The sequence below is a fragment of the Pecten maximus genome, chromosome 12 (assembly GCF_902652985.1).
Source record: "Pecten maximus chromosome 12, xPecMax1.1, whole genome shotgun sequence".
NCBI lineage: Eukaryota > Metazoa > Mollusca > Bivalvia > Pectinida > Pectinidae > Pecten > Pecten maximus.
The window spans coordinates 35,686,299-35,700,179 of NC_047026.1; the positions used below are offsets into that span (position 1 = coordinate 35,686,299).

At 34.4% G+C, this 13,881-nt stretch overlaps 1 protein-coding gene across 1 annotated transcript; it reads left to right on the top strand.

Moving 5' to 3' along the window:
- The first annotated feature begins 2,281 nt into the window (after nucleotides 1–2,281).
- Nucleotides 2,282–10,342, top strand: LOC117339127 (yolk ferritin-like). The gene is made up of 7 exons (XM_033900541.1): nucleotides 2,282–2,462; nucleotides 3,105–3,214; nucleotides 4,377–4,523; nucleotides 5,068–5,139; nucleotides 8,181–8,228; nucleotides 9,544–9,660; nucleotides 10,005–10,342. The coding sequence occupies exons 1-7, from the start codon at nucleotides 2,414–2,416 to the stop codon at nucleotides 10,137–10,139; spliced, it is 678 nt and encodes a 225-aa protein (XP_033756432.1). The 5' UTR covers nucleotides 2,282–2,413; the 3' UTR covers nucleotides 10,140–10,342.
- Nucleotides 10,343–13,881: the final 3,539 nt, after the last annotated feature.

A 13,881-nucleotide genomic window follows, 5' to 3' on the forward strand; every position in this document is an offset into this window, starting at 1 on the left:
TTTAAATGGGAACTACGGCCGTTAATTCATTCATGTGATATTCAAGTCTTAATTTTGTGTTAGGATTATGCAATGGAAAGGTGTCATTGGCTCTGTCTTAAATGCTATAAATGTCACTAATTGTTCTCTGAATGAAGCTCAGAACACCAGGAGGGATGCGTTGGCCCTGTCATGTTTCTTTGAGTTCTCAATTCGACAATTCAGTGATGAAACAGTGCTCTATTAAGGTTGTGTTCTAGTAGGCAGTGCCATTAATTTGTTGATTGTCTTTATACGACTTCTACAACACCAACCAACCAACAGCGTATCAAAAACAACACAAACAAACAATTGTTCTCAATGTTCTACATCTGAATACTGAATCCATAGTCCTCCACACCATTTTCTGAACATTGAAATATCAGTGACATGAATACCAGTGACATGAATACCGACTTTCTAGCTCACGTCCCCCGATACTAATACAGAGTCTGCAATACCGACTTTCTAGCTCGCGTCCCCCGATACTAATACAGAGTCTGCAATACCGACTTTCTAGCTCGCGTCCCCCGATACTAATACAGAGTCTGCGTACAGTATACATTTAATTAGGTATATGATATTGTATCAGAAAATTCGATTGCGCTGTTTTAACTTCTGTTTGATTTTGTAATAGTAAAATATGTACTCTCCATTCAAATTTCAGCGCATACTTGAATATAAATATATTCGCGCAATGATGATTTGCGCACACACAATACTATTAATTGGAAATCATATAAAGAATGTTCAAAATGCACAATGGAATTTTAACAGCACGAAAAATCACTGGATTACGTCCGTTTATAGAAACAGAAGTTATCAAATAGTGAAAAGTGGGGAAAATAAAACAATCCTTTAAGATTTTGTATAACATAAAACGTTTTGGCCTTTCAAATTATTTCGCAGGTACATAATTTCGTGTGTAGCTACGGAAGCAATATTTTAACAATGATTCACCCAACAACATTCCTTATATGTAGATTCATGGTTCCATAGCCACAACGAAAACGTTACAGTATTCTATTACTGGCTGAAATGGTCATGACTTCCGGTAACTTTCATTTGCTCTGGAAAACAGGTGCCCGTTATGTGGGTATGATAATTTACCACGAAACCGAAAACATCATATGGTTAACTATCAAATCAATCAATTTTCAATTTCAATTTGTTTATTGACCTTGAACTTTACAGCTCATCAGTACAAACATGTATAACAATTCATACACTGTTCAGTTGGCGGGCACTGCATGATAGCATGTGTAGAACAAAGAAAATAAATTGTGTAGAGAATGGACAATTCAAAATTAGACGATATACATTAAATCATACTTTTTCGTATTTGTGTAGCATCATATATATATTTACTCAGCATTGATAAATCTTTGAAATTAGTTGTACATATTAATTGGGTCAACTTGAATACAGATGTTTTTTGTCCAGTAGTACTTTTTAATACATCTTGATCTTAGGGTTTGAAAGAATTGGCAAATTAACAGAAAGTGATACTCGTCTTCTATGTCGCTAGAGTTACAGACTCTACACAGACGTTCATTTATAACAATATTTCGATAACGTCCTGTTTCAATATGAAGGGTATGTGCCGATAAACGAATCTAGTCAAAGCAATTCTATTACGTTTTGGGATGTTTTTACATAAATAATATTTTAGTGAGATATCATCTACTAAATGCCTATACAAATTACGTTTTGAGGAACTATCGAATAACTTATACATGTCTTGCAATATCAAAAATTCTTTGTTTGATACATGTCAATCAGTCAGTCACATATCGCTCACCAGAAAACTCCTTAGAGTAAAGGTAGCGTTAAAAATGTTCATAAAAAATTCTGCCAAATGGCTGATAGGACCCTAGGACTGAAAGTATCAAACAGTTACACGTCATAAACTGACTTACTAATTTTACAATAGCAATATATAACACATTATGAAACAAAACACGGTTTTCTATCACTAAATTGGTGTACAAGAAACAAAATTTCTCAAAGGATAGTCAATCGACGAAATCCGGAGTTACTGACCTATAGTAACCTGCTATGTCATACTTGTAAAAGGATTGAACCCAGGTTTTAATTATGGGGTCATTTTTGCAGGACATCAGTATCAATACCTAGATATAAAGCAAGGTGGTATCTACTGGCAGTACCCGAGTACCACTACATGCTATCACTCACCTGTAATACAGTTACCTTGGTCGCTACACGAACAAGGTTCATACACACAAATCGTTATCAATAACTGATAATGATCCGTTGATACCCTGATGGATATCACGTGACAGGCGATCTACGTTTTACCTATCTAAGTCCACTGGTGTCATTACAATATCCAACGTCATTAGCCAAACGAAGTCTAAAAACACACGTCGGAGTCATGAAGACGTTCGTCATTTTTGTAAGCCTTGTGGCTTGTTGCTTAGCCGGTAAGTATACATGAAGTAAAGGTGTTTCTGGTCTTCGTAATTTTAAAGTTAATCATATGTTCCAAAACATGACCTTGTCGCATTTTACACTGTATTTTACATTGTTATCAGAATGTAACTTCAGAGGACTCTAAGATTGTGCAATATCTTTTTAACGAGATAGATTATTTAATTTCATTGTTGAAGTGGTGTTATTTGTAACATTTGATAGGCTCTTTACTGTTGCCTTATCGATGTTTAATAGGCAATATCTGGTTACATCTAAAGGAAACAAAAACGATGAAATAAGATCACCTCCAAAATGTATTCGTTTACAGAACCTTATATTATAATGACTCATTTAAATGACAACATATCCACCGCAATATGCTGTCTTCATGGGTAGATGTGTGGACAACTCGTCCAGTGATATCAGTCAATCTGGAATTTTCATTCGAACCAGCAGCGGCCTACATGTACATAATGTATGTTAATGAAAAACCATTGAAATGTACACTTGCCTAAGGTCAAGGGTAACAAATTTGTTAACATTTACAGAAAATCAATGAAACTCATGCATGTATAGTATACTTAAATAGTATGGTATATTATGTTAAATGCGAGATATTCTATACTGGTTGTAAGGTGTTATTTTTATTTTAGATTGGAACCATGTGGATTCTGTCAAAGACAAATTTTCCAATGCTCACATAGAACTGGTGATCAAACAGATCAACACGGAACAGTCAGCCAGCTATTTTTACCAGGCTTACGTAAGGGAATACGAATACCAGTATATGTAAAATGATCTTTGTTTTAATATATACATAATTATATATCCATTCTTAGCATACCATTATAATGTTAGATGATCTAGGCCCAGTTGTCCAAAAGATGATTAGGATATTCACAGTCTAACAACAATTATAAAATCATTATAAAATGATTCTGGTAAATCTAACCTTACAGTTTATGAAACTCTATAGTACTCTCCGGGGCCTCCATACTGCCCATTTTAAGGGATACGCAGAAACAGGTTTTGAAGTAAAGGAGATGGTCGGCCCGATAGCCTGACATGAAAAGTTGTCTTCCTTTGTCTTTTGTGTTTCTAAGCTATATATCTATTTATTAGCACAATGTATCATATACACTATGTGTTGGTGATCCGAAGATATAGATTTGAATTTCCTGTCGTAGTTGTACCGAGAGAAATATATATATAATATATGTACAATTCGTATCCATGTATGTAAATACATTGTGATCCAGGTATTCATATCATCTTATAGACGACTTCCACAATGATCATGTCAGGGTATCGGGCCGACCATCTCTGCGCCATTGAAACGTTCTTTTTAAGAAAACGCCGATGTGGCGCAGCGGTATAAGCTGCGGGTATTTCTGGCTAGGCGATTGGGTGCCGTAGATCGTGAGTTCGAGGCCCGGTCAGGTCACGAGTCAAAAAGTTGTCTTCCTTCGTCATTTGTGTTGCTAAGATATATATATATATATATAGGGTCTAGTAAGTAATAACGACGGTATAAACCAATATAGGTACTGGATCCTAACAAACAAATGTTGGATGCGTATTACTAGAAATAGATATATGTCAAGTAGTAATAACGACAGTACAGAAAAGTAAATTGTCGAATTTTCGAGGCAATCTGCCCCTTTATCAAGACACAGGTAAATTACATAAAATTACGCCTGGAAGTGATTAAGGTTTATTTTTTACACTAAGGCAACTCAGATATTCTATCGCTGTTTAGGTTAAGGATTTTTATTTTCATCGAATTCATTTTAAAAAAGAATATAAAAAAACACAAATAACAAAATAACTTTAAAAAAAAGAATAAATAAAATTAAAAGAAAAAAACATTAAAAATTTAACTACTGACATTAACTCTTAAAACCAAATCACATGTTTTCCTACAGAGTAAATTTTTCAAGCGTGGTGATGTTGCATTGGACGGGTTTTCCAAGTGGTTTGCCACGGCGGCTAAAGAGGAAAACGACCATGCCGAGAAATTCATGGACTACCTGAACATGCGGGGAGCACAACTTAACCTCGAGCCTGTCAATGTAAGGCCTTCAATTAGGAACAAGGGAGATATGTGTTAAGCTATTGATATTAATTAAATTGTATGTCGTTAAATGTTAAGTTCTGGTCCAATAAGAACGTTATGATAACTTCTGTCGACTCGGTAGAATCCTTGACCTAATAAGTATGATTCTTGATAACTTATTAATTCGAAATATGAGATGAATACATTTTCCTATGTATATGCAGTCGTTCGTGAAAAGCTATTTATCAAATAATTCAACTCATATTTATAATCAACCAATATTCTAAAACAATTAGAGAATAATCAGGCGTAAATGAACAGAGAAGTTTACTCTCGATAACACTCAGAGGTTGGTTGGTACTCAATACAGATTTCCAAGGCGACCCTCAAACTAAGAAAATACGATCAGGTGATCAAGAAGAGTAAATGCCTTTCATCTACAACATACGCCCTGTAAAAGCAAGATCAAATTCAGGTGATACCAATTTCCATTCATTATTTTCCAACCCATATGTTTGTTTGAATACATGATATCGTAAGTTTGGTCCTTTCTTTTACAGCTGCAAGAGGTGTGTGACATCGTATCAGAACAGATTCGTAAATTTTCACAGTTCAACAGAAATGAGAGTTGCGTAAGTATATACAAACTGACATAATGTAAATATTGTAAGTAGTTCATATCAAAGAAGGAAACACGGCATGCGCACAGTGGTGTAAACAATACATTGGGTTAAGTATCAATCTTGTGGTGGTAAATATGTATATCTTACTGTTGCCTGTACTATATAACATGCGATGTTCATTATGTATCAACTTTCGTTGTGTATAATCTTTCGATGTTTTCGCGTTGAAGAACGAATATAAATATAAATACCCCCGACATGATTTGAAAGCTCCATCATATCATACCTCACTATAATGACATTCTCCATTGTCAATGTATAATACCTCACTATAATGACATTCTCCATTGTCAATATATAATACCTCACTATAATGACATTCTCCATTGTCAATATATAATACCTCACTATAATGACATTCTCCATTGTCAATGTATAATACCTCACTATAATGACATTCTCCATTGTCAATGTATAATACCTCACTATAATGACATTCTCCATTGTCAATATATAATACCTCACTATAATGACATTCTCCATTGTCAATATATAATACCTCACTATAATGACACTTTCTCCATTGTCAATATATAATACCTCACTATAATGACACTTTCTCCGCATTTCCCAATTGATGCAATGCTAAGAGGCAGTTGCCAACATACATGTACGCCTATAACACCCAGTGCCTCAGGCTATACCACCCATTCTACCATGTTTGCTATGTAACGCCAGTTTTGATTGGTTAAAAACCATGTATTATTTTCCAATAACCCACGCTCGTGCCAATAATACACGCTCGTGAGTCACGGCTGTTACAATTTTAAATATCTAATATTCACCCTTTTTATAAAAGTTTACTATAGCCGAGTGGGTTAATGGGTTAGTCTTTCAATATATTTTTATCACGACGCGAGTTCGAATCCTACGGAGGCCCCCTCTTTTTTTCTTTTTTTTATCCTTTTTTTTTAATTTTCAAAATCAATGCCATATGACAGATGCTCTTGATCGTAGTACTGTATTGCCTGTATATTTCATCAACAAATAATGCAATACTCAAGAAATAAATTACAAGGTTTTCCCGGGGTTTCTTTGCTGTTTTTCTATTAGAAAGAGGTCGATCTCAGAACTAAACAGTACATGGTAGAATAGAAATAATCAACTTTGACTCGTGTATTGTTGCAGGGATATACAACTCGGACTCGGATATTTTGCAATTTTAATTAATAACTCAGGCTTGTGGCCTTCGTTATTAATTTAATTGCAAAATATCCTCGTCCTCGTTGTATATCCTGCAATAATACACGAATCATCGTTAATTATTTCTTAAGTAACACCCAGTGGGTCATGTGACATTAAAAGGCGGAATTTTTTTGTGTTGGTTTAGTTTTTTTTCAAAGTTGACGAAAATGGTAATAATAGTATAAAAACTGTATTACTATGAAAACAAATACCTGAAAAGTATGCACCTTTTGTCCAAAGATCGACATATTGCAACATATTACAGCTTAAGAATTAAGTAATCCATTATTTCAACACACATCAAGGCAGATCGCAGAAGTTAGTAATGGGTATGTAGTAAATGAACGGAACGATGTGGGCAAGACCCTTCGAGCGCTTTCATCCGAGAAAAACACGAATGATTTATAGAAATTGATATAATTTATTTGGCAATTGTTGTAAAATAGATAAAATCAACAATTTACAAATAATTCATTTTTTTTGTCTTTAAAACATAACCTGCACAAGTGTTTTGTAGATGCATGTATTTCAGCAAAACTAACCAATTCTTGTTATTTAGCCCCTGATGTTCGGTTACAGTGAACTATTCAATAATATCTCGCATTGCATTCAAGCAAGTCGAATGTAATTAAGAATGAAATACGGAATTAATGAGTCGTTGATAAATACAAATTAAAACTTCAATCTATAGGAAGTATTTGCAACATATATGAATCTTATAACTATGATATTATGATTCCAATCAAGGTTGAATTGAATTAAAATAAACCAGGAAGTATTATTTACTCAAATAAACTGATAGAAACAGAGAGCATGAAACACGGGGTCCGGGTGATGAAATTTTGAATATCTAGACATCCCAACAAATACATAGAGGATATCTAACAGTGTCTTGGATAATACCAAATATATTTTATGAGTGGGGCTAATATTTGATATTTTTCACGAGTGCATTGCACGAGCGAAAAATATCAAAATATTAGCCACACGAGTGAAACATATTTGGTATTACTCAAGATAATGTTGAATATTCTGTTTATTACATTTTACAGCAAACTATACAGAGGCAGCTCAATCTCTCCTGGAAAACATTGCGGTCCCCTGTCTAAGTCGTAATGTTACGTATTTTATCTTGCATTATGACGTCATATAACATGACGGAGAGCTATATGCAAATCTTAATTTTCCCCATTGTCATTTGTAAGCAGTGTTCTGACTGGTCAAATCAGAAAAGTGATATTTTTCTCGTGAAAATTTAAGAAAAAGTGATATTTATATAGAATGAATAATTTTCGATATTTCACTGGTAGAAATGTAATACAAAAGTAGTTCCCAAAATATATAAAGGTCTGGAAAAGAAGAACATTGAAACATTTAATTATAATTTCAATAATAATTTTCTATGTATGACTTTCACTGTCAACAAAAGCATGTCCAAAAGTATGAACTACAGCTAAACTTCACTCCCTTCCCTAGGTCGAACGCAAATCCAAGGGATAATAACATTTGTAATATGAGGAGTGATTTATGTTTTGAGAGTATATTTAAAAAAAACTGATTAACGATACAGTGTATTTTTAGGGGTTTTAACCATATTTCCCCAATGGTTGTTTGCTTTGAACATATTTCCTTGAGATGGTGCCTGTACATTTCTAACATTTGCCCCAGAAAGGTGCGCACTATGATCTTTATATATTGTTTATTGCAGTCTAAATATCGCCACGTGCGAGGAGTAATCCAGCATGAATTCTCGACACAATGAAATACGGGATAAATTTCATTGTTTTTTTCTATTTCAATTGCAGATTTGTAACTTTATGTCCAACCGTGACCATACCCATGAAAACTGCCCGGTATGTATGTGTTTATGATGTCAGATTCTATTTTAGGATGATAGTTTTACAAATAAGTACCACCATCGGTGGTAAACGTTACTGATACCATGTATAACAGTGTAATCACTATAGGGAACTAATAGACTCTTTCACCCCTTTTGGAGTGAGATAGGGGGATCTCAACCCGAGGGTCCGAGGGTGGAGATCCCGATATCTCATCCCAAAACAGGGTGAATGATACTTTTTCTCTTAGCCTGTTTCCCAATCGTAGTGTGAACCAAATCTAAACGTATGTCAACAACAACACGTGGACGGCGGTTGACTGTTGTGATAAGGCTACAGCAGACGCTTTACACCTTAGGATGTTGAATTTATACAACATATAGTTCCGATTAGCTTGTCAAAAAGAACATCAAACACTCAGTTAACTCTGATAATTAAGGTCAGGTCATAGTGACGTCACCCTATCGAGAATAAGAGCACGTTCAAAGAGCACGTGTAGCTTGTCTTTTCCCTAGGGTTTTGCTACTTAGACCAGAAAGTAATACTGAAATAGTTGGTGATATACATGTAATATACACGTTTAATACTGAACATGTCGGTAATATAAGGTACACGTTTAATACTGAACATGTCGGTAATATAATGTACACTTTTAATACTGAACTAGTCGGTAATATAATGTACACGTTTAATACTGAACTAGTCGGTAATATTATGTATACGTTTAATACTGAACATGTCGGTAATATAAGGTACACGTTTAATACTGAACATGTCGGTAATATAATGTACACGTTTAATACTGAGCATGTCGGTAATATAATGTACACGTTTAATACTGAACTAGTCGGTAATATAATGTACACGTTTAATACTGAACTAGTCGGTAATATTATGTACACGTTTAATACTGAACAAGTCGGTTATATAATATACACGTTTAATACTGAACATGTCGGTAATATTATGTACACGTTTAATACTGAACAAGTCGGTTATATAATATACACGTTTAATACTGAACATGTCGGTAATATTATGTATACGTTTAATACTGAAAATGGACGAAAAAAGACTGGGCTTTACACTGTAAATCTAGCATGAAATGAAAACAAATAGAGAGCAGTAATTTGGCTTTAATATCAAGCTGGTAATTTAATCCATTAGCAAATAGTTCTGTATAAGGATATGCAGGATAAGACAGTGGGAGGGTAATATTGTTTAGGTAGGAATAAAACAACGTAGACAAGCCTACTACTTCAACAATATGTAATGTTATGTTTACCGAAGCTTGTATTAACAATCCATTCTAACTTACAAATGTTCACAGAGGAGCCCCCGGAAGTGGTTCACAGGTCTCCAAGCCATGGAAGACTCCCTAGTACTTGAGAGATACGTCAATGACAAACTGCTTGACCTCCACAAGGAAACATTATCCGACCCTAACGTAGGTGGCTAAAATGGAGAAAAAATAACCGCAGACACAATTAACAACATATTTATGACAATGTCAAATAAAAAATAATGTATCGTTTTAAAGGTAGATTAAATATGGAATAACCTGCCAGAATAAGTAATATCGGCACCAACAGTTAGTTCTTTTAAAAAATATATTATATAGCTATTTGGCAGAGAAAGAATTTTTATATATTTACAAGTAACAAAATTGGAACTGTTGTCACAATTGATAAATTTAGTTGTTGTAATTATCTTATATTTTATTCCATTGTTGGGGATCCTATTTTATACTGTACTGAAAATAAACCTAACACCTTACCTATCTATTGACAGCTGAGTCACTTGTTGGAACACGAATTCCTGGGTGAACAGGTCGATTCCATTAAACAGTATGCAGACTTCATCACCAAGCTTAGACGTGTGGGTTCAGGACTTGGCGAGTATGAGTTTGACAGGACACTTCAATAATATGGATGTCAGACTTTACAGTAGTCTCTTTAAATTTGACGCTTTCCCATGCCGAAACCTCAACAATTGTCCAATTAAGAGATCAAACTGTTAGATTTAGCGTCAAAATACTTCGTAGACGAAATAGACTTACATAAACATGAGTTTGAGAAACATATACACGTATCATTGATGAATAAATGCGACAATTTAAGATAACTTCATTTATTCTGTTCTCCTTGTGTTTACTATAGTAATAGCGACAGTATATACAGGTATATACAAATGTATATAGGTTTCCGGATTTTCGGGGGTCCACTGTTTATACAGTATAAAGAAGTAATATAAACGGTAATTTTCCGGATAACACTGGATCATTGCAAAGTTATGTCTGCTGGATACGAATTACTTGAAATGTTTATTTGGGGCAAAGACGTAATTCCAATAATGTGGACAATGGAAAATGTCAAATTTTCTAGGCAATCCGCCAATTTATCAATACACAAAGAATACAAATACAACAGGCCCAGAGGCCTTGTATCACTCACTTGGTTGGATTTGACTAAAAGTCAAAATGTGTTAATGTTCAATTTGTTTATAGTTTTATTGGTTGATTTTATACACTACACAACACATCAATTAATAGAAGGTACACACTTCATTGTTCTAAACCTTGCAACTTGTTAAGGTTTAATCAATAATAACTTTTTTGGCATTGTGAGGGACTGCTCTGTTACTGCTACAATGTATTTAAAAAAAAAACACAATAAAAACAACATAAGTAAAAATTCCCCGAATTAAAGTCCAAAAATGTTTTTGTTTCTTTTTTATAAGGTTCAAATTTTTATTTTCAAAGACACTAACAAATACAAAAAATGTCCTCACACATGAGGGCTAGCATTCGCCATACTTCATTTCTTCATTCATTCCTATTATAAATTCGTACATGTAGAAAAATGGTGTTGCGCAGCCTTGTTGGGTGTTGGGGAGCTTATCTTAAATCAAGTACTCCTTGCCGGATGCAGACTACCCAAAAGTAAACACGTGTATAAGTCTATACAACGTGAACCTGTCTACAACACGTGTCATCGACTGCGGTTGTTTGGAGACTTCGCTTTACAGTAAGTCCAAATTTAAGGGTCATCTATATAGCAAAATAATTTTGAATTTCAAACACGAATAAATATCTTAAAATTTGAACAAAAATAGTCATATAATATACCAAAATGTTTGTTTGGACACGAAGTGTCTTAAAATCACAAATAATTTGATGTAGATACTCATAATGTCTTCTATAGAGTTAATTTGTGGTAAATTGTAGCATGGAATAATTCTAAGTCACAAAAATAACCAAACCTGAAAAATAGCCTAGCTGTCATGCTCACAAGTGTATATAGCACAGGTTAGGAGCATTTGTTTGACCAGATTTGACTTTATGTAGGTATAACACATATTTTGTTTTGACTTTGAAATGCAAATGGCGGCTGTGGATGATATTACACAAATATGGTATAGAGGGGGCATTTCAGCCATTAAAAATGTTCCTATATCATAATTTTAAGACATCTGATTATAGTAAGAATGGCCCTTTTAAGAAAAATTGTCAAACTGGTGAGTTTTGGGCCTTTTTCAGAAATATATATCTTTTACCCCAAACTCAACCGATGAACATTTTTTCCTAAAAACAGTCTTCCTGCGATGTCTAGAGTTCTTTATAGTATCTAATAAGAGCATTTTTGACGTTTGAAATACCTTCTTATATGCCATAATTGTGTGATATTATTCACAACCACCATTTGCATTTCAAGGTCAAAATAAAATCAGTGTTAATACATATCATAAAGCCAAATCTAGTCAAACCAATGCTACTATTTTGTGCTTTAGACTCTTGTGAGAAAAACGACATGACTGTTTTGCGCAATAAATGCAATACAAATGAGTTAATTATGTCCCCCTGAAACATGCATTTTTCTCATGTTTTGTTGAAATTTACGAACTAATGAACAAATTAAATGTCAACAGCAAGGCCCACACTTTGACATGATATGTATCAAACTTTTATCAAGTTACTTCTATTAAATTGCATCCTAGTAGGGATTTATGGCCTTGTAAAATATCAACTATTTTTGCTGGATTTGCTGTTTAGATGCCCCTTAATGAAAGTTATATAAAACAAATGATGTAACAGAGTGAGAGCCCCCATGAATGGTGTATGGATACAGTCAATTCACCGAATTAATCTATATCCCGAAGTGTAGTAGATTTAGTACACCAGTAACTAAACTAGTATTTAGAAATGTTCAAATTATTTTGCGCCTGTTTAATAGTGGATGGATGAGTATGCATATAGCGATTAAAGCAATCAGACTTCTATCTGCACAAGACCTGAAGAACGTGACCTTCAACTCCCGCAGCTGTTCTAGAGGTACAATTGTACATGCACACACCTAAAAGAATGACTACTGAAAGATTTATCACTGTAACCTAATCTGTTAAGAACCTCTTTCAAGTAAAGCAAAAAAGCAGACTTAGAAAGAGGCTTGTAACTAACTTCATTCTCTTGAAATAAAGGAACATCAAAATTAGCGCCTTGTATATGTCGCATAATTAAATTTAAACACGTGGTATTACCAGACGCAGATGTTCATTTTCAAAAATAGCAATATTAATACCTTGACAAAAAGGTCTGTTTTCGAGTGTCTCAGTAATAAAATAATTTTTGACTGATCATTTTCTTTTCCATTTTAACATCACTAAGCTTCACAAAGCTATCAGTGGAAGATACATGTAATTTCTCCACATCGTTAAAAACCATAAAACGCTGTTTTAAATGCGACCGATAAAGTCTAAGACAGGTGTAAACAAACCGCATGGAGTGCAGTACGTAAGTTTTGTAAGATTGGAAAAGTAATAGGAACGCGCTTGTGCGTTATCTTCGCATTAACTTGAATTCTCCTAATAGCTCGTAACATGTAAAGCAAACGTAGTAGATTTAACAAATCACCAAGACCAACATGACAGAGCAGACTTAAGTTAGGTAGTCAAGGTCATCTTACTTGAGAATTGTCCCACCAATGGGCGAGGTCAAATTTCAGTCCAACATTATTTCCTGCAAAAGGAGACAGTGTGTTGTTTCTAAGTCCACATGTGGAGCCAAAACTCTGAACCTGGTCATCTGCAAACGAGAAAGAGCATCAGCAATACAAGTTCTAGTACCAGCTATGTGTTTAGCATGGATAACAGAATTGTATCTAGCTGCTTGTAAAGTTAGTCGTCTCATAAGCTTCTTAATACTGGCTACTTTTGATATCCCTTTACATGTTATCTCTACAGTAGTCATATTGTCACTATAAAAAAGAATCATTTTGCGCGACCACAGATCTCCCCACAAAACACATGCCATCACTAAAGGGTAGGTCGAAAAGTGCAATAGATGTTTGTTCTTGAATCAATTCTGGAGGGAAATGATCCTAAAACCAACTGCCTCTGTGAAAACCTCCAAAAGATGTGGGTGTGGCATCAGTAATTTATCTCGATGTTAGCAGCTAGGGTAATGGTATCATCCAGGAAGAACGACACACCATTCCAGGATTAGAGAAAAGATGACCACATGTCTAAATCTGAGCGCACAGCTGAATTTAATTGAACATGTTTATGTAGTTCGGTGACTGAAGTAGATGATTTAAAAAGGTGCGAGACAAAATTACGACCCGGGCATATTACCCTGCTGGCAAAATTCATGTGCCCTAGGCGACTCAGAAAT